Here is a 26045-nt window from a genome sequence, read left to right on the forward strand (position 1 = left end):
CCTCGGCTGTCTGAATAGGGCCTTTGACTGCCTCATCCTAAACATCTAAGTCTTACATGATTCAACCCGACATCTCAAACCAGCAGGAGCCGGTGGGCTGCTCCCAAACACGCTATCAGCAGTGAAATATAAACATGTTCAGAGAGCCCCTTGGTTTTAGCAAACCCAAGAAGTAGCAGGAGTTTTGTAGCCATTTAGGATGTGCGGTTTTAGGTAGCCAAACGTCACCTCGCCCCGTTAGATAATGGCGCCTCGAGACTGAAAATAAACAGCCCTGGATCAGAAGAAGAGTAATATCTTCTTTCATAACAAGAGGGGCGTTTGCATTGTGCGTCTGTCTCACTGGCAGCTGATCGTAGGGCTGTAAGGCTATGAGGGGGAATGGGAGGGCGCCACGGTTATAGGGAGCACTGCAAGAGTTACGTGGGGCGCACATTCTGGGCACATTTCATCCGATAACTTCAGTGCGGGGAACATTTCCTTGCCTTCATTGCGCTGTTTTCGACACATAGTTAGGCTTTCCCACTTCAAAGACCAGCGACCCAACCACAAGGCTACCTCTCCTGTAATCGGAATAGGCTGATGATCACTTAAACTCGCTCAAATAGTGCATAACATTTTCTTAAAGCAACAGTCCCTATTCTTTGTCTCTTTATTATAGCGGATCTGTGGGGGAGGGGCCCTTAAATCGGATCTGGGGGGAGGGGCCCTTAGATCGGATCTGGGGGGAGGGGCCCTTAGAACAGATCTTGTGGGCGGGAGGGGGGCCCTTAGATCTGGGGGCGGGGGGGAGCCCTTAGATCTAATCTGGGGTTCCCTAACCTCAGGGGTGCCTCCCCGGTTTAAGGGCCGCCGTGGTCGCTGTTTGACGGAGGGGTCGTGATACTCTGTCGCCCAAGTGGTTATGGCACACACTGGGAGTGACAGTCCCACGGAGCCGGTCACTTTATCATGAGTTTATTATCGTGGTCACAATGGCCAATTCATGCCATATAGATGGTTTTGATGTTACTGGTCCCTGTGGTAGCGATGGGGCAAAATAAACCCGATGTAAGAGTGCTGGGCAGTAAACACAGACACATTATCACACCGCGTGCTCTTAATAATGACCCACGCGGGCTGTGGCACTAATGGAAAGGAGCTTAAGTGCCCCGCCTGACACTCCGCGTGAGGTGTGTGTGTGTGTGTGTGTGTGTGTGTGTGTGTGTGTGTGTGTGTGTGTGTGTGTGTGTGTGTGTGAATATATTTGTGTGTGTGTGTGTGTGTGCGAGAATATATTTGTGTGTGTGTGTGTGCGCGAATATATTTGTGTGAGTGTGTGTTTGTGTGCTTTGAAATATAACAATCTATAGAAAAATATTGTGTGTATATATATATATATGTATATATATATATATATATATACACATATACACACACACACACACACACAGGTTCATGCACATTTACTACATTCTTGTGTGTAAATACGTCTAAATACGTTTTGTGTATGCATAGATAAATCATAATGTAAATATATACGGTACAATTGTTATAAATGCTGGCAAAATGTTGAAATATGCTCTTTTTCCTTGTCTTTAAATGTATCTATAATGACATTACAATAAGCGCGTGGCCCTTTGTCTCCGCCATGTTTTCTGCTCTGGCCGCCCTGGAGACCCTAGTGGAAGAGCCGAGCTCCGTGGCCCTTTGTCTCCGCCATGTTTTCTGCTCTGGCCCCCCTGGAGACCCCAGTGGAAGAGCCGAGCTCCGTGGCCCTTTGTCTCCGCCATGTTTTCTGCTCTGGCCCCCCTGGAGACCCCAGTGGAAGAGCCGAGCTCCGTGGCCCTTTGTCTCCTCCATGTTTTCTGCTCTGGCCCCCCTGGAGACCCTAGTGGAAGAGCCGAGCTCCGTGGCCCTTTGTCTCCTCCATGTTTTCTGCTCTGGCCGCCCTGGAGACCCCAGTGGAAGAGCCGAGCTCCGTGGCCCTTTGTCTCCGCCATGTTTTCTGCTCTGGCCCCCCTGGAGACCCCAGTGGAAGAGCAGAGCTCCGTGGCCCTTTGTCTCCTCCATGTTTTCTGCTCTGGCCCCCCTGGAGACCCTAGTGGAAGAGCCGAGCTCCGTGGCCCTTTGTCTCCTCCATGTTTTCTGCTCTGGCCGCCCTGGAGACCCCAGTGGAAGAGCCGAGCTCCGTGGCCCTTTGTCTCCGCCATGTTTTCTGCTCTGGCCCCTCTGGAGAGCCTAGTGGAAGAGCCGAGCTCCGTGGCCCTTTGTCTCCGCCATGTTTTCTGCTCTGGCCCCCCTGGAGACCCTAGTGGAAGAGCCGAGCTCCGTGGCCCTTTGTCTCCGCCATGTTTTCTGCTCTGGCCTCCCTGGAGACCCTAGTGGAAGAGCCGAGCTCCGTGGCTTGGCTCGGCCTGGTAATCCTTGGAACAGTAAGGTCTCTTGTTCTGCTCTTCCTTGCTGTTGACTTAGATCTTAGCTGGCTGTGGTGTGTATACACTGCTGAATGATGGCCCTACATCTTCGACATACACACACACCTACATACATGTTTGTCCAACGGTTAGGTAAACCGAGGCTTTGGATCGTTTGGCAAGCAGCCCTGCCTGTGTAAATACAGCAGCACCAGGGGGTCAGGTTGTAGCATTTTGGCGATATGAACGCAGACATGCAGGGGGGCTGTGTTTTAACAAATACGCCTGGTGAATGATTGCACTTTTTGGCAGCTTTGCTACAATATACACCAGTGCCCGTTGTTTATTCCTTTATCTCTCAGATATTTTACCAGGAAACAAACACATTGAGAGTTCTCACGTATGTCCTGGGCACAAAGTGAAGCTGACAGCATTACAAGTTACAGTTACACACATTGTCTTGAAAGAACGGAGACAGCAAGCTCCCGATAAATTGTTCTAGAAGTCGGGGTGATCGGGAAGAGATGGAGGAGCCGCCAGATGGTTCGTTCAACCTTGGGACTATAAGCAGGTTGCTGGAGGCGGATCTAAGGGGCATCAGATTGAACGTGCATTATAAGAAGGGGCCAGAGGAGCATTGTAGTAATGTCATTGTAATTATATTCAATACTCATTCTCAGCATATGCTCTATATTAAGGGTAGCCAACTCCAGTACTCAAGGGCTACTACCAGGCCAGGTATTAGGGATATCCCTGCTTCAGCACAGGTGATGCAGTCATAATGACTGAGGCACTGATTGGGGCATCTGTGCTGAAGCAGGGATGTCCTTAAAACCTGACCTGTTGGTGGCCCTTGAGGACTGGCGTTGGCCGCCCCTGGTCATATTGTGTGACTAAGAGCATTTAAAAATAATCAGACAAGTAAAGGTATATTTGAGATATTTTAAATGTTAATATTTCCGTAGTACAGCAAAGCAAAAATGAATCAGCACTCAACAATATCAATACATCAAGAATAATCAATAAAATACAATGTGGACAAAGCACAAAGCCGCAGAGAATCTGCCATTTTAATGTGCGCCCCTCTCATGGAATAAAGTAAGAAATGTACAATCGCTCACACTGCGCCCCTCCCCCCCTCCCCCCCTCCCCCCGTGCGTAATGTGAGTATATGTGTCCAAACTGGGTTATCTTACGGGAGGGACTCGTGAGCGATTGTACATTTCTCACTTTCTTCCCTGTGAGGGGCATTAAAATGGCAGAATCTCTGCTGCTTGGCACATTCGCTTTGCCCACGTGGCATGTTATTGGTTATTTTTAATTTATTGTGTGCTGATCCATTTTTTGCTTTACTGTTATACTGATTTTTTATGGCTAGCGCTGCGGGCAAAGGATCCCAGCACCAACCACATTTCCGTCTATAGTTTATCGAAATGCTATATTTGGTGAGTGCATATTCTAGTTTTTTCTTTTTTCCGTATAATGTTTCCATAGTATCCGAATGCTTTGGAGAGTTTGTACGATCTTTAGCTCATCTCTTTTGTGATGGGACTGTTTGTAAACCCTGGTATACTCTGGTAAATAGTTGATGGGCAGCCTCGTATCCCCTTTTTCTTGTTCTCCTTAAACTAATTATTCTGCCATACTTAGCCAAAGAAGTAAAGAGGAATAACCGGAAGCCCGCGGGACTTGTACAACACAATCATTTTCACACAGAAAGCAAATAAGTGAACATTTTTCATTGATAATGAAGCAATCTTTTAATGGAAGTCGTTGGCTGTCGCTGGCGCCTTCACCACTAAAAGACAGGCCATTGTTCCCAACTCCGGTCCTCAAGGGCCCCTAGCAGTCCAGGGTTTAAAGCTGCAGACCGAGCCATATCCTACATGTGTGTGTGTTTTTAAATAAATCAGTCCTGTACGATGAGAAATACTTGTAGCATTTTTTTTTAAACAACTGAATGACTTTTTAATGTGTTATAATGTAACAAGCCTTTTTTTGTTTCTATAATAACCATTTACAAAGTCCCATCCCCTTCCTCTTCTGAAACAGGCTCTGGCACACCGCTTTTTGAGCCCTGCAAGAACTTTGCATCTTTGGTCCTCTCCTGCTGCATTGACAGCAATTTAGTGATCCCCTGAGCCGAATCATCGCTGTTCGATCACAACGGAACATATCGATCGGCCGCTTCGCTAATTCCTTATCATTGTGCGGATTGTATTGATTCACTTATTAAAGGGGGAAAAAATAAAATTACCAAAAAAAAATGGCAGCTTGGACTGCTGCTTTAAGGATACCCCTGCTTGAGCACTGGTGGTTCAGTCCAAATGATTGGGCCACCTGTGCTAATGAGAGGATATCTTTAAAACTGGACTGTTAGAGTTGCTTGGGGACTAGCTTTGGAAACCACTAGTTTAAAGCATGCTGGGTTTTGTTGGTTCAACGGGACGGCCGCTCTGGTCATGGAGGGCCTGGAGTTAATGCTGTATAATTACAGTCCGTTTTGCTTTTCGGACGCAGGTCTTGGAATATATTTGAAGGTTCCCACCCGGACCCCACCGGGCTCACGACTGCTCTCCAAAGCACGGATCTTGTGGGTGTCCTGCACATGCTATACTGCGTGCTCTTCCACGCGTCTGTCTCTGACCCCAGCGTCCTGAGCCCCAAGGAGACCTACGATCAGAACACTATCCAAGTCGCGGGTCACAGCCTGCGATTCCTGAACAGCTTCGCGGCGCTGAATCTCCCAGCTTTCCAGGTAACCGCCTGCTGGGCGTCTGTAGGCTCCGACCCGGGAATATCCCCCATTGGGGCCCTTGGAAATCCCCGACTGGGAACTCGGAAAATCCCTCACTAAGCCTAATGAAGTCTGTTACCTTCTTCTCTTTACATAAGTGAGCAGATTGGGCTGTGATTATAGGAGCAGTTAGGGGAGGAGTTATAGGAGCAGTTAGGGGAGGAGTTATATGGAGTGGTTATAGGAGCAGTTAGGGGAGGAGTTATAGGAGCAGTTAGGGGAGGAGTTATATGGAGTGGTTATAGGAGCAGTTAGGGGAGGGGTTATAGGGAACGAGTATAGGAGCAGTTAGGGGAGGAGTTATAGGGAGCGGTTATAGGAGCAGTTAGGGGAGGGGTTATAGGAGCAGTTAGGGGAGGAGTTATAGGGAGACATTATAGGAGCAGATAGGGGAGGAGTTATAGGGAGACATTATAGGAGCAGTTAGGGGAGGAGTTATAGGGAGACATTATAGGAGCAGATAGGGGAACCGTTGCATAGTTACATAGTAGATGAGTTTGAAAAAAAGACATGCGTCCATCAATTTCAACCTATGCTAAATTTAGACGACATGAAAACAAAAAAAGAGAGCGCAAAAGAAAGTCAATATCAATTGAAATGTATAATCACTTTATATAAAATATAAACCATATAAAAACTTACAATAACATGTAAGAAAAACACTGATATCCACACGTTCCCTTCCCAAAGGCTGGACCAGTGGTTCCTGGGTATTCCCTCTGGTAGATGGAACCTCCAACCGAACTCTGGTAAAAACAGCAGAGAGGCTGGAGTCCTACAGCCAATAGTGTGAGCTGCAGAGCTCCAAACTGCTCCCTCGTGGGTATAGGGAAACAGACGCAGGCATCTGAGGTCACAGCGTCCTACGTGGTAACCGTGGAGACCTGGATACCTCAACGCGTTTCGCGTCACTTCACTTCGTCAGGTGCCTCACATATGCTAATTAAGCTGACTGGGCTGAACTTCATTCAGTCAGGTGACTTGTTACAGCTATTTAACTAAAAGCACAGCACGTATGCTTCATGCAGCCTGATTTTAAAGCAGGCCATATTTAAAGTAACCCAATTTAAGTATCATACAGTGCTGGAGTTTAAACGGGAGTTCAAAAGGAGTGGACAACACCTACTGGCCCTGATTCCTGCATTTGAACTACGCTGGATAGGAGGATATTATCTATCCCAGACTGCACATCTCAGCACGTTACTATTGGTGCCACACCGCCTTTACAATTTATATTTGCTATGACCTCACTTCTCAAATTACGCACTTCTTTCTACCAACCTCATTATGTCTCTAACACTATTCATATATCTCCATCTCTCCTTCCTTCACATCTTCTCAGTTCACCGTACCCTTCCTATTCCTCCCTCTCTTGCTTTTCCCTCCTTTGAGTCTCACACTGTCCAGATCTTCTCTCCTCTCCCTGTCCACGTGGCTGTCATCTATTGCCCACCTGACCCTATTCATCCCTGTTCTGTCTTTCTCACTTTGAATCCTGGCTCTCTTTCTTTCTCTCCTCAGACTCCCCTGTTCTTCTCCTTGGGGACTTCAACTGCCACATTGATGACCCCTCTCTCCCTCGGGCTTCCCGCTTTCTCTCTCTAACCTCTTCATTTGGCCTTAAACAGTGGACTGCAGCCAGCACCCACAAGGATGGCCGCTGCCTAGACCTGGTTTTCACTAAAAACTTTTCTCTCTCTGATTTCTCCATTTCCCATTTTCCTCTCTCTGACCATCACCTCATCTCATTTTCTCTCTTGCTTCTCCCCTTCTTCAACTCCAGCTACCCCTCGTTTCTGCAGAGACCTGCCAGCCTTTGATTCCACTTTACGCTCCTCCCTCTCCTCTCTCAGCCCTGTTTCAGACCCTGACAACCTGGTCAGGAACTTCAACTCTACCCTGTCCTCCTCTCTTGATCTACATGCCCTGCTTTTTCTCTGCCGTTCTCGCCCTTCTAACCCCAGAACCTGGCTAAATTCCCACACGCACATGCTGCATTCCTGTACTCGCTCTTCTGAACGCCTCTGGAGGAAATCTCACACTCTCGCAGACTTCCTTCACTACAAATTTATGCTATCCTGTTTCAATTCTGTCCTCTCTCCGGCTAAACAAACCTACATTTCTTCACTAATCAACTCGCACAAGTCTAATCCACGCCAATTCATCTCTGTCTTTGACTCCCTACTCAGACCACCCTCCGCTGCCTCTTCTTCTTCCTCCTTCTCACTTCAGGACTTTGCTGACTAGTTTGAGGAAAAGGTGGAATCCATACGTCAGAACATCCCATCTGTTTCCTCCTCCCACTCTTCACCTCTTCCTAACTCTCCTCCTGCCTTACTAGACTCTTTTTCCACTGTCACAGAGGAGGATGTGTCACTGCTGATCTCCTCTTCTCCCTCTACCACATGCCCTCTTGACCCCATTCCCTCCCATCTCCTAAAACCTCTTGCTCCTACTATAATCCCTACGCTCACACAGATTTTTAACTCCACCCTCTACTCTGGTACCTTTCCCTCCTCCATCAAATATGCATCAGTCATACCATTATTCAAAAACAGCAAGCTTGACCTTACCAGTCTTTCTAACTATCGACCTGTCTCCCTCCTGCCTTTTGCCTCCAAACTCCTTGAACGTCTTGTATTCTCTCACTTGCTCCATTTTCTCAACACCTATTCTCTCCTAGACACTCTACAATCTGGTTTCTGCACTGCTCACTCCACTGAAACAGCCCTCACTAAAATAACTAATGACCTCCATGCTGCCAAAGACAGAGGTCATTACACTCTGCTCATATTACTCGACTTCCCTGCAGCATTTGATACCGTGAACCACCCTCTCCTCATTCACATTCTCCATACTCTTGGTATTCGTAACAAAGCTCTATCCTGGATCTCCTCTTACCTCCCATCGTACTTCCAGTGTCTCTTCTGCTAATAACCTCCTATATCAATTTCTCTGTGGGGGTACCCCATGGCCCTGTCCTGAGACCTCTCCTCTTTTCTCTGTACACACTCTTTAGGTGACCTATTCACATTGTGTTCAAATATAACCTCTATGCTGATGACACACAAATTTACTTTTCAACCCCTGACCTTACACCTGCTGTACAGACCAAAGTTTCTGAATGTCTCTCTGCGATATCATCCTGGATGGCCCTCCGCCGACTTAATCTTAACATGGCAAAAACAGAGCTCCTCATATTCCATCACAAACCTGGCCCTACTATCTCCTTCCACATTAGTGTTGGAAGCACCATCATTCACCCAGTAGCCCAAGTACGCTGCCTAGGGGTCACACTCGACTCCTCTCTCACATTAAAAACGTTTCTAGAACCTGTCGCTTTTTCCTCTGCAATATTACAAAGATACGCCATTTCCTCTGTTGCTGGACTGCTAAAACTCTGACACAGACCCTCATTCTCTCCCGTCTCAATTACTGTAACCTCCTGCTGTCCGGCCTTCCTGCCTCTCACCTGTCTACCATACAGTCTACCCTAAACACTGCTGCCAGAATGACTCTACACTTTCCTAAATCTGTCTCAGCGTCTTCCCTGCTGAAATCCCTCTCCTGGCTTCCTATCAAATCCTGCATCTCACACTCAATTCTCTTCACTTTTAAAGCTTTACACTCTTCTCCTCCTCCTTACATCACAGCCCTAATTTCTCGCTATACACCATCCCGACTCTTGTGTTCCGCTCAAGGAAGTCTTCTCTCTACCCTCTTTGTATCTAAAGCCCTCTCCCACCTCAAACCCTTTTTACTGACTGCCCCACACCTCTGGAATGCCCTTCCCCTCAATATCCGACTAGCACCCTCTCTATCCTTTAAGACCCAACTTAAAACACACCTGCTTAACGAAGCATATGAGTAGCTCCGCGGCTAATACTATACACCTGATACATAAAGCTTGTCCCCTTCAGACGCACTTACCAGAACGCCCTCCTACTGTCTCTGTATGTCCTTCCTACCTACCAATTAGATTGTAAGCTCCTCGGAGCAGGGACTCCTCTTCCTTAATGTTACCTTTATGTCTGAAGCGCTTATTCCCATGTTCTGTTATTTGTATTATTTGTTATTTATATGATTGTCACGTGTATTACTACCGTGAAGCTCTATTTACTTACATTAATGGCGCTTAATATATAAATAAAGATATACATACATACTACTCAAGGGGGGTGCTAGATATACCTCGCAACCTTACCCTATTGGTTGGCTTTCCAATCAAGGCAAATTTGCTTCACAGGGTGATCCACATACAATACAATTAACCAAAAATGACACAACATTGGTTAATTGTATTACACGACGATCACCCTGTGAAGCAAATTTACCCTGATTTGAAAGCCAACCAATAGGGAAAGGTTGCAACACAAATACATCCCAACAAGATTACATTAGTACTATAGGTACTGCAACAAATCTTTTAATATCTCCGATTAATACACTAGGTAGAAACCACCCAAAATATTTTCAGATGCCCAGAAGAGCAGCGAGCAGGCCACCCGCCCGCGTGGGATGTGGCTAAGGTCCCTCTGGTCGTAAAGAGGTTAAAACATAATGTGTCTTATTCCTAAATCAAACTCCCCAAAAGAGAGTGCAGGGCAAATGTAGAGAGGTTTGCGTATGATTAATCCCATTCAATCACCAATGCCATTCATTGTGATATTCAGTGCCTCGCAGAAACACAATATCTGACTGACAGAGGTGAAATACATGGAACCGCTTTCCAGCAGAGGTGTTACAGGTTAATACAGCTGCCAGGGACACAGTGGATATATGTGAACACCTGGGAATTATTGGTGTCAGAGACTTCCCAGTACGTGGGTGGGAGTGGTCAGAGAACCTTATCTGCTGATAAGTAAGTACAGGCAATGTGTCATTAATTAATAAAACACATTTATACCTACACATATATTTGTGCATATGTGTGTAGTGTAGTATGTGTGTGTTTAAACGTATGATTATGTGTGTGTATACTGTATGTGAAGAGACCTGTGAGGTTTGGAGAGCTCTGTACACGTGAAGAAGAGACCTGAGAGGTTTGGAGAGCTCTGTACACGTGAAGAAGAGACCTGAGAGGTTTGGAAAGCTCTATACATATGCTGAGGAGACGTGGGGTTTGGAAAACTCTTATTATGTGAAGAGGAGACGTTTTTGAGGTTTGGAAAACACTGTACACATGAAGAAGAGACCTGTGAGGTGTGGAAAGCTCTTTAAACTTGAAGAGACCTGTGAGGTTTGTAGAGCTCTGTACATGTGAAGAAGATACCTGTGAGGTTTAGAAACCTCTAAGTTAACTTCACCCATGACGTCCTCCTGACTTGTCTGTGAGACATTGTGCAGAAGATGAGGCTGTCATTAACGTGTTAAAGCGGAAGAGGTGCTTCCGTAGGAAAAGAACATTAGTTATACCTTTGTATACTCACTGAAGGGACCTCTAACCTGCTGTTATCAGGAAGGTCAAACACAGAGCATGAGGCTCAGGATCCATGAACATGACTAATTAAATAAGTGATCACATTGATGATCAAACCCCTGTAGTGCCAGCAAACGGCAGGTTCCTATTAAGCGTGTCTCATTAGTAGAAAAGTGGGAAGAAGTGGAGAAAATGATTGGAAAACTCTTTACATACTGCTTGAAGAACAGGGAAATTACAGAACAATGGCGTAAATAGAAATAGCTGTGTTTGTCCAGGTGCGATAGTTCAGAGTAAAGGAGTACTTCAGTATTAGGTGATACCTTTTTTTATTTGGACTAAATAAAAAATCTCAATCGCTAGTCCAAATAAAATACGTATCACCTAATACTGAAGTACAGTAATTATTTACTCCGCACTTGAACAAAAGAGTAAAGGTATAGCAATCCTCACCCATAAGAAAGGAGACACAAGAACTACAGACCAATCAGTCTACGTCCAATCCCTTGCAAGATTTTCACAACAATACTCGCTAACCAGTTGCAACAGACCTAGAGAACAAGCGGAATTTCACAGTGGATATAACACAATGGACCTTGTCGCACTCATACAACATGTGACTTCCTGAAGTAATGAATATGATCTACCACTCCTATCTTAGGATTCGTAGATTACGAAACAGCATTTGATTGCTGTTTACACCTCAGCAGTTTTGAAGACATTAGGAAGACAAAGTGTTGAAGAAGCGTACATTGGTATTATAAGTAACATTTACGAGAATGCTACATCAGCCATTAGATCACATGAAGATACAAGCAAGATAAGGATCAGCAAGGGAGTGCGACAGGGAGACACCGTGTCACCAAAGCTTTTCACAGTAGCACTTGAAGAATTGTTGGGAAGAAAAAAAGAATCTAAATCAATGGTTCATACCTGTTACCTACGATTACATCGTTATTTTCGCCTCAAATCCAGAAAACCAGCACGAGTCAGAAATCTCGCCGAAGCAAGTAAAGAAGTGGTCCTCCATTTGAATCTCGGCAAGACCAAAGTGATGCTCAACATGTGTCAACTCTGTAAAGATCAAAATGAATGGAATCATTTGAAGACTATTTCTTCTTTGACCAGCAAGTATCAAGAGATAGATGACTTTCAAATGAGTTCCATGGGATAATGAAGATGGGATGGAGGCATTTGGAAGAAACAAGACAATCTTGCATGGGAACCTTCCACTGCGCCTCGGAATGAAAGTGTTTGATCAATGTATCGTGCCCGTGCTCACGTATAAATATGTGAAACTTGGACCCTAAATGCAAAGACAATTCAGATGCATGCTGGGATTTACCCAAAGAGACAGGAAAAAGAATGAGTTCGAAAGCAAACAGAAGTCTGTGACATCAGCACAAGGGTTTATTAAAATGGCAGTGGGGACATATAACAAGAAGAAATGACCATCGTTGGACAAAGATGGTACTCGACTGGATTCCAAGCAAAATTAAAAGACCAAGATGACGACCAACCGTAAGATGGGAGGATGAGATCAGAAAACGTGTTGCAGCGACGTGTAGAAGAGAGGCTGTAACCGTAGCACATGGAAGGTCATTGGGAAGGTTTCATGCAGGAAAACCTCTTAAAAGAAGGAATACCAACAATACCAGACCAGAGAGGGGGGTGGGATGGATATGGAACAAGCAAGCTGAGTGTTTTTACTTTACAATGACACCTGCTGAGTGGGACTCCAGACCTCCAGTCCTACCTAATGCAACCATCCTGCCCAAAACTGAAATAGATTTGTTACGGGGTCCTCCGGAAGTGAACTGCACTGTTTTCAGCTCTGGGGAGCCTGCGGTTCCTGAAATTCTTACAGTTTTAGGTGCCGGTACACTTCCTGGTTTAAACATAGTGACCATAGTCGACCAGTAGGAAGCCACAACGTCACGCATTGCAGCTTCCTGTTGTCGCATGGTTTGACGACCATTTTGATTTCCCAGGAGGGAGAGAATATTGGCACCTAAAACTGTAAGCTTCCCAAGAACCGCGTGGTCCATTTCTGTAGGACCTGACTGGTCCCAATTCTGTAAAATGAGCAGGCAGAAATGCGGCTTTTTAATAAGACGTGGTGAAACGGAAGTGCTGCCACTTTCAATGGGTGTTTCATCATTTAAATTCATCTGCATTCTAATGAAGTAACACTTTAATATCAATGTTTTCATGTCAGGTAGTAACTTTGTGTGTTTAAAGGATCAGCATATATGTTTTTTTTAATAGGTGGGAAGTAGGGGGTCTCCAGAGCTGAACCCCATTAATTTCCGCTCCGGGGACCCGCTGCTTCCCGAGATACTTACCTCCGTAGGAGGCACCAGTATCTCCTGCTGAGGTTTAAATGTCCTGGTCACGCGGGCCAATAGGAAAGCCGCAAGGGATGACGGTATAGCTTCCTATTGGCCCGTCGGACATTTAAGCCGCCATTTCGATAGCCCCACACAGTCCAGCCGGAGCTGCTGCCAGCACCGCCTATGGAGTTAAATATCTCGGGAAGCAGGGGGTCCCTGGATCTGAAATTTATTTATTTATAAAATGTTTTACCAGGAAGTAATACATAGAGAGTAACCTCTCGTTTTCAAGTATGTCCTGGGCAATTAACACCGTTCAACTCTGGAGACCCCCTGCTTCAATCTACAACGGAAAAGGAAAGCAGGACTGCTGCCTTAGTATATCAAGAAAGGTTTGTCACCTCCTGTGGGGTCATTCCTGGCTCTGCCAGTGACAGGGAGCATTGGGTGACAGCAGGACGGGGGTTGAATAGACTGGGGTATTAATATAAAGTTCCCATGTCAGAGGGAGTTTCTTTATCAGCGACGTGTCCCCAGTGTTAGAAGTATCTCTGCTGCTGGGTCAGTGACATCGTATCTTCCTGTCACGTGGGGAGAGCTGGCTATTCTGTGACATCACACTGTCACACCTGGGCAGAGCTGGCCGTTCTGTGACATCACAACGATGTCTGTCACACTTGGAACTTTCTGTACTATAAATGATCAGCAAAGTGACAACATGAGGACTTCCTGTTCCACTTCTTCTTTTTTTTTTTTTTTTTTAAAGCGTTTAGAACTTTAATATGCTTTTAACATTTCTTTCTTTAAAAACAAAACAAAATAAGGACAAGAAGAATGTGTTGTGGGCCCTTCTGGAAGCAAAGGGGTTAAAATGTTTTGGGTGTGGTTTGCTTTTTAACTTTCAGCCCCTTTGGCCCATCACAACCATGTGAGAGCTCCTTGGGCAGATCACGTGATCATGGCGGCACTGATGAGGAGTCCTTCTCCTTTGTACCTGTTTTGGCCAATTTCCGGTCATCGCCCCACAGGATCTCCCCTAGAATGACAAGCTGAAAGCCCCATGAGGTAGCCATTACATCATGGGGCCCCTGGAGTGCCACACCTAATTAGTGTGGTGGCTACATCACGTGGCACTCAAAAGGGTAACTGTTAGATCCTCTGTGGAATGGGGGATTGGGGCTTTCCAGCACAAGATGGGACAGGGGGGCTTAACTCCAGTCCTCAAGCCCCCCACCCCCCCCAAACAGGTCAGGTTCTCAGGATATCCCAGCTTCAGCACATGTGGCTCAATCAGTCTCTGCTTCAGCAAAGGTGGCTCAATCATTGGATTGAGCCACCTGTGCTAAGGCTGGGATATCCTTTAAAGCTGACATGTTGGGGGGTCTTGAGGACTGGAGTTGAGCACCCCTGGTCTAGGAGACCGTCTGCCCCATGCTTCCTCCAGAGAAATGTTGGCTGAGTAGAGCAGGATGTTCCCATACTGCATGTTGCCTTTATTCCCTTCCCCTTCAGCTCTGACCTCTGACCTCTCCCCGCTCCTTCTGCTTGACATGTTTATTAAATAGAAGCTGGCAGATAAAATGTGAGCGCTCTGTATCTCACCGTGGAGCAGCTCGCTCATCGCAGTCTGCGGCTTCTGCTAATGTTTACATCACAACATCCCAGTTATTTCATTTTATCTGCCTGTTCCAATTAGAGCACAGGGCACTGCTGTGCAGTTTAGGCTTAAAGGGGCAGTCCCATTTCGGGCCAAAGTGAACTAACGCCAAGACAGGTTAATGGGTTTAGATGTGACGCAGTAAAAAGGTATAAAAGAGGCTTAGAGATGTTAAACAGTATGTACGTAAGGTAGTATTAGGATAGGTACACCTGCTGACACTAGAAGTATTCACATATGGCTTGTTCCGCATTCTACCCAGAATCCTCCTGTGGTGCCAATGTTTTAGCTGATCTGTTCTAGTATTCGCAGATTTTATGTTGCTAAAGCATCTTTATCGTTTTTTTAATCTGTTGGGATTGGGCGATTTTAAGGGCAGACATCCCCCTCCTCACTTCTATGGAGACTGTGATGGCAGATTCAATAGATACAGTATCTTCAAAGAAAGGTCGGACATCTTTTTAGAAAGGAAAGGTATACAGGGATATACCAAATAAGTAAACATGGGAAGGATGCTGATCCAGGGAGTAACCTGATTGCCAATATTTGGAGTCAGGAAGGAATTAATTTTTCCCTTATGAGATATCATTGGATGATATGTCACTGGGGTTTGTGTTTGCCTTCCTCTGGATCAATATAATGTAAGTACGGATATAGGATAAAGTATCTGTTGTCTAAATTTAGCATAGGTTGAACTTGATGGATGTCTGTCAACCCCATCTACTATGTAACTATGCAACTATGTAACTATGCAAATTCCAACCAGCCAGCTTATGCAAGGGCACAGTGCCTACGCTGGGAGAGACATGGAAAGGAGGGGAAGCTTGTGGTGACATGGAGTTCGTGTGGCGACCGTGCTACCTGGTGTTGTGTCAGTGTGTTATTGTCATTGCCTGTACGTGCTACCTCTCACAGACTTGGGTTTTGTGTCAGTCTGTTGTAGGTGCAGAGGGTCTCTCCCTGGCTTTCCGACATGTTATCAGCTCCCTGTTTTGGTACTGCTCTCAATACACGTGCGAGGACCTTCTCCAGGAGATCATCGTGTGCATCGGCTACTTCACAGTCAACCACCCTGACAACCAGGTGAGAGACGACAACACAGCACTATGTATAAGGTACCGCCATATGCCACAGTGCAGTACAATGAATACAATCAGGGGGATGGGGGGTAGGGTAGTGGTTAGGGGAGTAGGGTAGTGGTTAGGGGAGTAGGGTAGTGGTTAGGGGAGTAGGGGAGTGGTTAGCGGAGTAGGGGAGTGGTTGGGCGAGTGTAGAGAAGGGGTTGGGGGGGTGTAGGGTCGTGGTTAGGGTGTGTAAGGTATTGGTTAGGGGGGGTGTAGGGTAGTGGTTAGGGGTTGTAGAGAAGTGGTTAGGGGGTGTAAGGTAGTGGTTAGGGGGGTGTAGGATAGTGGTTAGGCGGTGTAGGGAAGTGGTTAGGGGGGGGGAGTGATTAGGGGGGGGTGTAGGGTAGTGATTAGGGAGGTGTAGGGTCATGGTTAGGGGGTGTAAGGTAGTGGTTAGGGGGGGTGTAGGGTAGTGGTTAGGGGTTGTAGTGAAGTGGTTAGGGGGGCTGTAAGGTAGTGGTTAGGGGGGTGTAGGATAGTGGTTAGGGGGTGTAGGGAAGTGGTTAGAGGGGGTGTAGGGAAGTGGTTAGGGGGGGGAAGTGGTTAGGGGGGGTGTAGAGTATTTCTTAGGGGAGGTGTAGGGTTGTTGTTAGGGAGGTGTAGGGAAGTGGTTGGGGGGTGTAGGGAAGTGGTTGTAGGGGGGTGTAGGGAAGTGGTTGGGGGGTGTAGGGAGGTGGTTGTAGGGGGGGTGTAGGGTAGTGGTTAGGGGGTTGTAGGGAAGTGGTTAGGGGGGGTGTCGGGTAGTAGTTAGGGGGTTGTAGGGAAGTGGTTAGGGGGGTGTAGGGAAGTGGTTGGGGGGGGGGTGTTTGGTAGTGGTTAGGGGGTGTAGGGTAGTGGTTAGGGTGGGTGTAGGGTAGTGGTTAGGGGGGGTGTAGGGTAGTGGTTAGGGGGTTGTAGGGAAATGGTTAGAGGGGGTGTAGGGTAGTAGTTAGGGGGGTGTAGGGAAGTGGTTAGAGGGGGTGTAGGGTAGTAGTTAGGGGGGTGTAGGGAAGTGGTTAGAGGGGGTGTAGGTTAGTAGTTAGGGGGGTGTAGGGAAGTGGTTAGAGGGGGTGTAGGGAAGTGGTTAGAGGGGGTATAGGGTAGTAGTTAGGGGGTGTAGGGAAGTGGTTAGAGGGGGTGTAGGGAAGTGGTTAGAGGGGGTGTAGGGTAGTAGTTCGGAGGGGTGTAGGGTAGTGGTTAGGGGGGTGTAGGGTAGAGGTTAGGGGGTGGGGTGTTGCTTCAAAGTTTCACCTTGGGTTCACATCCTGCAATAAATCAATATTACAGTGTATGTATCCTAGCAAAATGTCATGTTAATAATAATCAAATCAAGGTGTCACATCTACTCCCTTCTCGTTGTCCTGTTTATGCCATCTTTAGCCAAGAAATTAAAATTGTAACACGCAGAGAGGTGTAACAACACGCAGAGAGGTGTAACAACACGCAGAGAGGTGTAACAACACGCAGAGAGGTGTAACAACACGCAGAGAGGTGTAACAACACGCAGAGAGGTGTGTAACAACACGCAGAGAGGGGTGTTACAACACGCAGAGAGGTGTGTAACAACACGGAGAGAGGTGTAACACCACGCAGAGAGGTATAACAACACGCAGAGAGGTGTAACAACACGCAGAGAGGTGTAACAACACGCAGAGAGGTGTAACAACACGCAGAGAGGTGTAACAACACGCAGAGAGGTGTAACAACACGCAGAGAGGTGTGTAACAACACGCAGAGAGGTGTGTAACAACACGCAGAGAGGTGTGTAACAACACGGAGAGAGGTGTGTAACAACACGGAGAGAGGTGTAACACCACGCAGAGAGGTATAACAACACGCAGAGAGGTATAACAACACGCAGAGGGGTGTAACAACACGCAGAGAGGTGTGTAACAACACGCAGAGAGGTGTGTAACAACACGCAGAGAGGTGTGTAACAACACGGAGAGAGGTGTAACACCACGCAGGGAGGTGTGTAAGAACACGCAGAAAGGTGTGTAACAACACGCAGAGAGGTGTAACACCACGCAGAGAGGTGTGTAACACCACGCAGAGAGGTGTGTAACACCACGCAGAGAGGTGTGTAACACCATGCAGAGAGGTGTGTAAGAACACGCAGAGAGGTGTATAACAACACGCAGAGAGGTGTAACACCACGCAGAGAGGTGTGTGACAGTGAGGGGGTACCCAGGCCATTAATAAAGGTATTTGGCCCTGCTTGGGGGCCCCTGAGGCATATTGGGAAAATGTAGATTGTCAGCTCTGCAGCCCAGTAATGGTAAAAACACTGTGCATTCAATAAACATATATGTGTGTCTCCCACCAGGTATAAGGTGGCGAGAATCATGTTGTGTATAACTATGAAATGTATTACTGTATCAGTGTTTCCCTGTTACCGCGCAAAGAAAAAATGGTTTTAAAACCCATCAGCCCGTAGCACAGCGAACGGATTTTAGCTAGCTACTGCTAGGAAGGTCCTAGCACGCTGAGATTTGCAGCGCGCGCGTCAGGTAAAATCATTAAAAAGGTTATAGCGCAATTTTTATAAAGGTATATAAAAAATTGTCCCGAAGATTAAGATTTTTATTAAAGTAATGGTCAGAGGAAGTCATTCAGTATGGATAAAAATCCATTTGCATAGGAAACAGAGGGAGCTACTCCGCCCTCTTAGCTTCAAAGGCAGTCCAGGATATGAAGGTGTTAACCATTTGTTAGCAAGGATATGGAGGTTTTACCCAGTTGTTAGCAAGGAGGGGGAAGGGAGAGAATTTCAATAAGCATCCTGGCAAATGGTTGCTCTGCCCAGACTTTCAAGCACTGATCCGGCAGGGGTCTGGCCTGACAAGTGGGGAAAAGATGGCGTTTGTCGCACATGCCCAGTTGCTATGCTGAAGCTCCCAGTGCCAGGCTACTCAGGACTGGCACCTCCGGGATAGGTGGCAATATTTGGTTCCCACGCAGAGGTTGGCTGCAGAGTTTAAAAATAGGAATGTTAACCCTATAAGAACCGGTCCAGCCCATCAGGAAGGAGATTCACCTAAGATTTATTATGCAGTGAAAGATCCATCCTGTAACCAGACTTAACATCGTAACTAGTAAGTGTATTTTTCGTTGTAATTGTAAATCAAGCTGTGTATGTTCATTCTGTAAATAAATTACAATTTATTTTATCTCTTGCTTTGCTCAATCAAAGGATCCGGGTATTTTGGTGTTAAAAGCATTGGTCTCCATGACAGTTTATCAACACGCAGAGAGGTGTAACAACACGCAGAGAGGTGTAACAACACGCAGAGAGGTGTATCAACACGCAGAGAGGTGTATCAACACGCAGAGAGGTGTATCAACACGCAGAGAGGTGTATCAACACGCAGAGAGGTGTATCAACACGCAGAGAGGAGTAACAACTCGCAGAGAGGTGTAACAACACGCATAGGTATAATAATAACACGCAGAGAGGTGTAACACCACGCAGAGAGATTTAATAAGACGCAGAGATATGATAACATGCAGAGCAATATAGTAATCCTCAGAGAGATATGACACGCCGAGCCATATAGTAACATGCAGACAGATATACCAACATGCAGAGTTATACTAACATGCAGAGAGACATAATAACACGTAGAGCGATATAATAACACACAGAGCGATATAACACACAGAGCGATATAATAACATGCACACTGATATAGTAACACGAAGAGCAATATAATAACACGCAGAGAGATATAATAACATACACACTGATATAGTAACACGCAGAGCGATGTAATAACACGCACAGTGATATAATAACACGCAGAGAGATATAATGTAACCTCCCTTCTAAAGGGTTACTAGCAGTGTCAGTGTAGGCTAGGTCCGCCCTGGGTTGCTATGGGGATCTAGGCCTCTTGCAGGGGTATTTAAGGAGGAGAGATGGTTCTGGAAGGTGAGGTTCCAGGAGGACATGAGGAGTGGAGCCCCGGGGATAGTAGACGGCCATGTTCTTAAGGTAATAGAATAGACCAGGCCCCCCTACTTTATGTTCTATATAGGGACAGTAAGCTTGTCAGTTAGGATCCCTAGAGAAGACTAAGGGAGTCCAAGATAAGTGCTAAGTATGAAACGGCATGCACTAGAGAGCCTCAGTAACGAGGAGTCCTGGATGCCGACTGATCGGTTCTAATTACGGACGTTAAGGAAACCAGTTGCACTGGGAAAATGATGAAACATTTGATTTGGTAGCTGGGACTGTCCCTGTGTGACCCAATCACTAAACAGTAACTATCAGGATAAAGTATGTCATTTGTAGAATTTTGTATCTGTTGAACAGACCGTTTAGGGCAGGGGTGGGGAACCTTTTTTCTGCCAAGGGCCATTTGGATATTTGTAACATCGTTCGCGGGCCATACAGACACAGACAGGCAGGCACACGGCAGGCACACAGCAGGCACACGGCAGGCACACAGCAGGCACACGGCAGGCACACAGCAGGCATGCAGGCACACAGAACCCCGCCCCCCTACCTCTGGTTGTTGCTGATGCTGCTGGGGGGATCGTGTAGGGCGGATGCTGGGGTAAGTGCGGGGGGAACTGCTGGAGAAGCATCGGGGAAGTGCGGGGAATGCTGCGGGGGAAGTACGGTGGCTGCTGGGGATCGTGTAGGGCTGCGGGCGCCTCACACCACCTCCTCCCGATCGGGCGCACGGCGGCCATATTTTTTTTAATTAGCGCGACCCCGGTTATAGCAGTTTCCTTAGCAGGGCCAGGCCAAATGATTTTGAGGGCCTTATACGCCCTCGGGCCTAACGTTCCCCACCCCTGGTTTAAGGCAATGACACAAACAGGGGTGACATTTACCCCAGGCCTGTTTCACGGCTCTAACCAGACACCCTCCTGTCTGAACCTCCCTAGAAGTGAAGGGGTTAACCCGTTGGAACCGGATTCCTTCAGCTGATAAGTGTGTAATGCAGATTCGAAGTACAGAGCGCCTGTAACTAATGCACTGATAATGGGAATTACCGCCTGTATGAGCAGCATAATCACATCTCTCTGCCATTTCCCATCTGCAACGTGTCTGCATCTTTGTAACACGCTCTGCGGGATGGGTTTCACTGCCATTTCAATATTGCCCATTGGAAGTCACCCTTGAATCCCACCCCCCCACCCCTCCTAACTTCCCCTCGGCCTTTCTAAATGGGAGAAAGTCACTCTGCAAATTCCTGCTGCCTGAGGATAGAACAACATGGCACACAGGACCAGATGAAGCTTCCATTCGAGTCTGATGATGTCACTGCCCTCACTTGGGAGGGAGCAGCCACTAAGCAGCGAGACACGCAGGGGATTCTGGGAGAGGAGATAGCAGCTGCAGTGTCACGAAAGGAATATAGGCATTGTGAAGGCTGAGCATTGCATAATAACACTGGGCCTGTAACAGTGAGGTAAAGGCCCCTGCAGCACTGAAGGTGTAACCCAGCATTGTTTGGTTTATCTCACACTGGGGGGTATGATTTAGCACAATGCAGGAGTCCTATTCATGTACAGATGTGACTGGTGTTATTACACCCGTTACGGAGATAACCCATGCAATGCTATACGCCTAACTGTGTGCGTTATACCGTGCTAAAAGGGGAAATAGTCTGCCACGTCTGTATGTTGCGTTATAAAGGGTTTCCTGCCCTTCATGTGCACAAATGCTGTGTATCGTCTGTGTAATAATCACATGTAAGCATTATACAGAGGAGTGAAAGGTACCCGATAATCTATCAGCGGGATTGTACATGTGCGGGTTTATATAGGTTATATACAATAGATATGCAAATAACTATTTATTTGGCAGTAGACGGCTGAATACATTTGATGCAGCAATATTGGTAACGAGAGTGATACGTAGCATTCATTTCTCACTAGATATTCTGTATGTTGACATTGTGAGCTGTACTGCAGCATTGGCTGAATAATATCACACGCCTGTCACACGGGGCAGTGCTGGCGGGAGTCTGCGACCTATCACACGCCTGTCACACGGGGCAGTGCTGGCGGGAGTCTGCGACCTATCACACGCCTGTCACACATGGTAGGGTTCTGCGCCCTATCATACGCCTGTCACACATGGTAGGGTTCTGCGCCCTATCACACGCCTGTCACACATGGTAGGGTTCTGCGCCCTATCACACGCCTGTCACACAGGGCGGGGCTCTGCGCCCTATCACACGCCTGTCACACAGGGCGGGGCTCTGCGCCCTATCACACGCCTGTCACACATGGTAGGGTTCTGCGCCCTATCACATGCCTGCCACACAGGGCGGGGCTCTGCGCCCTATCACACGCCTGTCACACATGGTAGGGTTCTGCGCCCTATCACACACCTGCCACACAGGGCGGGGCTCTGCGCCCTATCACACGCCTGTCACACAGGGCGGGGTTCTGCGCCCTATCACACGCCTGCCACACAGGGCGGGGCTCTGCGCCCTATCACACGCCTGTCACACAGGGCGGGGTTCTGCGCCCTATCACACGCCTGCCACACAGGGCGGGGTTCTGCGCCCTATCACACGCCTGTCACACATGGTAGGGTTCTGCGCCCTATCACACGCCTGTCACACATGGTAGGGTTCTGCGCCCTATCACATGCCTGCCACACAGGGCGGGGCTCTGCGCCCTATCACACGCCTGTCACACATGGTAGGGTTCTGCGCAATATCACACACCTGCCACACAGGGCGGGGCTCTGCGCCCTATCACACGCCTGTCACACAGGGCGGGGTTCTGCGCCCTATCACACGCCTGTCACACAGGGCGGGGTTCTGCGCCCTATCACACACCTGCCACACAGGGCGGGGTTCTGCGCCCTATCACACGCCTGTCACACATGGTAGGGTTCTGCGCCCTATCACACGCCTGTCACACATGGTAGGGTTCTGCGCCCTATCACACGCCTGTCACACATGGTAGGGTTCTGCGCCCTATCACACGCCTGTTACACAGGGCGGGGTTCTGCGCCCTATCACACGCCTGTTACACATGGTAGGGTTCTGCACCCTATCACACGCCTGTTACACAGGGCGGGGTTCTGCGCCCTATCACACGCCTGTCACACATGGTAGGGTTCTGCACCCTATCACACGCCTGTTACACAGGGCGGGGTTCTGCGCCCTATCACACGCCTGTCACACATGGTAGGGTTCTGCGCCCTATCACACGCCTGTCACACATGGTAGGGTTCTGCGCCCTATCACACGCCTGTTACACAGGGCGGGGCTCTGCGCCCTATCACACGTCTGTTACACAGGGCGGGGTCTGACTTTGCTAGAGGAAACTTCCATCCTCAACAGAGCCTCACATATTGGAGGCAGAAAAGTTGCTGGTTATAGAGAATTAGTTGTGAGGTTCTGTGAATAACGACTGCACAGCGCACGATATCAACAGCCTCGTTTAGAGGCTTGGGGTATAGGGCTCACACTTCCCGTGTGTCCCGTCCCACTATAACCTTCCATCCTCTCATTCTGCCCCCAAATGACAAGCTGACACACACAGGGGCAGATTAGGAGCAAGGCACCTTGATACATTGAAGTCTCCTAACATGCCTTTGATTGTAAGCTCTCCGGGGCAGGGATTTCCTTTTCTATCTTTGCACTTCTTGGGGCCTATTCTATAAGACTTCATAATAACATCGCCGGGCCGTTTACGGTGCCTTTTTTTTTGAGGGTTGCTATCACGGTATCAGAAAGTCTCGATTACCTGTGATAGCAACATTCCCAAAACGGGGAGTAGCCGGCGACGCGATGATCGCCTCTCTCAGAAAGGCCTAACCAGGCAGAGAGAGCTGCACAGGGAGAGCCGCCTCTCCCTGCGCAAATCACTTTAAGGGATGATGTCACATCCTTTTGAACTATTGTGACCAATCACATGGTACAGCAACCAATGGGATTGTCTTCAATCCCATTGGCTGTAATACCATGTGATATAGCCATGTGGTTTGAAGGATGTGACGTACCTCCCTTGGAGATGACGTCACATACGTAAACAAAAATATAAAGAGGCGGGCACATGATACAGCGTCCAATCGGATTGGGGCTGTACCATCTGACCCTAAAGTGTGACGTCGCAGGTCCTATATAAGGCCTGTACGTCTCATTTTTACTCAAGAAGCCGACGAGACAATATCCGTTGTGGATTTACCATGGGGCTTTGGATTGAAAGAAGAAGATAGAAGATTAAAGAAAAGATGAAAATAATTACAGATGAAGATAGAAGACGGTGATAGAAGATAAAAGAGAGAAGATTTTTTTTTTACCTGTTGCTGGTTTTCAAGGTGCATGGCGTTGGATTGCGGGTGATGACGTAGCGGTACGAGAGCTTGCAGATACGCCGGGATTCGGAGGACAAGACTTCTAAAGGTAAGTAAAATATTGAATGTATGAAATACAGTTAGGTCACGAAATAATTGGACACTGATACAAGTTTTGTTATTTTGGCTGTGTACCAAAATAAATTCAAGTTACAGTTAAATAATGAATATGGGCTTAAAGTGCAATCTATCCGCTTTAATTTGAGGGTATTCACATCCAAATTGGAGGAAGGGTTTAGGAATTACATCTCTTTAATACGTAGCCCCCTCTTTTTCAAGGTACCAAAAGTAATTAGACAATTGACTCAAAAGCTGTTTCATGGACAGGTGTGGGCTATTCCTTCGTTATTTCATCATCAATTAAGCAGGTAAAAGGTCTGGAGTGGATTCAAGGTGTGGCATTCGCATTTGGAAACTGTTGCTGTAAACCCACAAAATGCGGTCAAAGGAGCTCTCAATGCAAGTGAAACAGGGCATCCTTAGGCTGCAAAAAAAGAAAATCCATCAGAGAGATAGCAGGAACATTAGGAGTGGCCAAATCAGCAGTTTGGTACATTCTGAGAAAAAAAGAACGCACTGGTGAGCTCTGCAACACAAAAAGGCCTGGACGTCCACGGAAGACAACAGTGGTGGATGATCGAAGGATCCTTTCCATGGTAAAGAAAAACCCCTTCACAACATCCAGCCAAGTGAAGAATAATCTCAAGGAGGTAGGCATATCATTATCCAAGTCTACCATAAAGAGAAGACTTCACGAGAGCAAATACAGAGGGTTACAAGGTGCAAACCATTCATAAGCCTCAAGAATAGAAAGGCCAGATTAGACTTTGCCAAACAATATCTTAAAAAGCCTGCCCAGTTCTAGAACAGCATTCTTTGGACAGATGAAACTAAGATCAACCTGTACCAGAATGATGGGAAGAAAAAAGTATGGAGAAGACTTGGAACGGCTCATGATCCGAAGCATACCACATCATCTGTAAAACACGATGGAAGCAGTGTGATGGCATGGGCATGCATGGCTTACAATGGCACTGGGTCACCAGTGTTTATTGATGATGTGACAGAAGACAGAAGTAGCCAGATGAATTCTGAAGTGTATAGGGATATATTGTCTGCTCAGATTAAGCCAAATTCAGCGAAGTTGATTTGACAGCGCTTCACTTTACAAATGGACTATGACCCAAAACATACTGCGAAAGCAACCCAGGAGTTTTTTAAGGCAAAGAAGTGGAATATTCTGCAATGGCCGAGTCAATCACCTGATCTCAACCCGATCGAGCATGCATTTCACTTGCTGAAGACAAAACTTAAGGCAGAAAGACCCACGAACAAACAACAACTGAAGACAGCTGCAGTAAAGGCCTGGCAAAGCCTCACAAAGGAGGAAACCCAGCGTTTGGTGATGTCCATGCGTTCCAGACTTCAAGCAGTCATTGCCTGCAAAGGATTCTCGACAAAGTATTAAAAATGAACATTTTATTTATAATTGTGTTAATTTGTCCAATTACATTTGAGCCCCTGAAATAAGGGGGACTGTGTTGGAAAATGGTTGCAATTCCTAAACGTTTCATACAATATTTTTGTTCAACCCCTTGAATTAATGCTGAAAGTCTGCACTTCTATTGCATCTCGGTTGTTTCATTTCAAATCCATTGTGGTGGTGTACAGAGCCAAAATTATGAAAATTGTGCTAGTGTCCAATTATTTCCGGACCTAACTGTAGTTTTTTTTTCAGTTTTTTTTTTTTTATTGTATTTATTTATTTTTATATATTTGCTTGCCCATTGACTGATAATGTATTAATCTGTGCCCAGGGTACAGATAAATACAGTGACAGCCAATGCATTTTTTTTGGCAAATGCTTCTTATCTATTGATTGTTTTTTTTTTTTTTTCGATTTCTATTTATTGTTTGGATTAAATTGCTTGGATAGTTGTTTATTTAATTGTATTGTTTTGGAATAACATAATTGTAATAATTTTGCTATTTTGGGGATAGATACTTA

The 26045-nt window shown here is 46.8% G+C and overlaps 1 protein-coding gene across 1 annotated transcript in view; it reads left to right on the forward strand.

Annotated features, from left to right (window-relative positions):
* LOC142469129 (S phase cyclin A-associated protein in the endoplasmic reticulum-like) overlaps positions 1 to 26045 on the forward strand; it is a gene marked incomplete at its 5' end in the record, with an annotated part of 222445 nt that overhangs the window by 83710 nt on the left and 112690 nt on the right. The window contains 2 exons of the mRNA XM_075576061.1: positions 4917 to 5154; positions 15536 to 15685. Of these exons, the coding sequence (XP_075432176.1) occupies positions 4917 to 5154; positions 15536 to 15685 (388 nt within the window). The remainder of the gene's footprint in view (positions 1 to 4916; positions 5155 to 15535; positions 15686 to 26045) is intronic.

This window comes from Ascaphus truei, chromosome 18 (genome assembly GCF_040206685.1).
Source record: "Ascaphus truei isolate aAscTru1 chromosome 18, aAscTru1.hap1, whole genome shotgun sequence".
NCBI classification, from domain to species: Eukaryota; Metazoa; Chordata; class Amphibia; order Anura; family Ascaphidae; genus Ascaphus; species Ascaphus truei.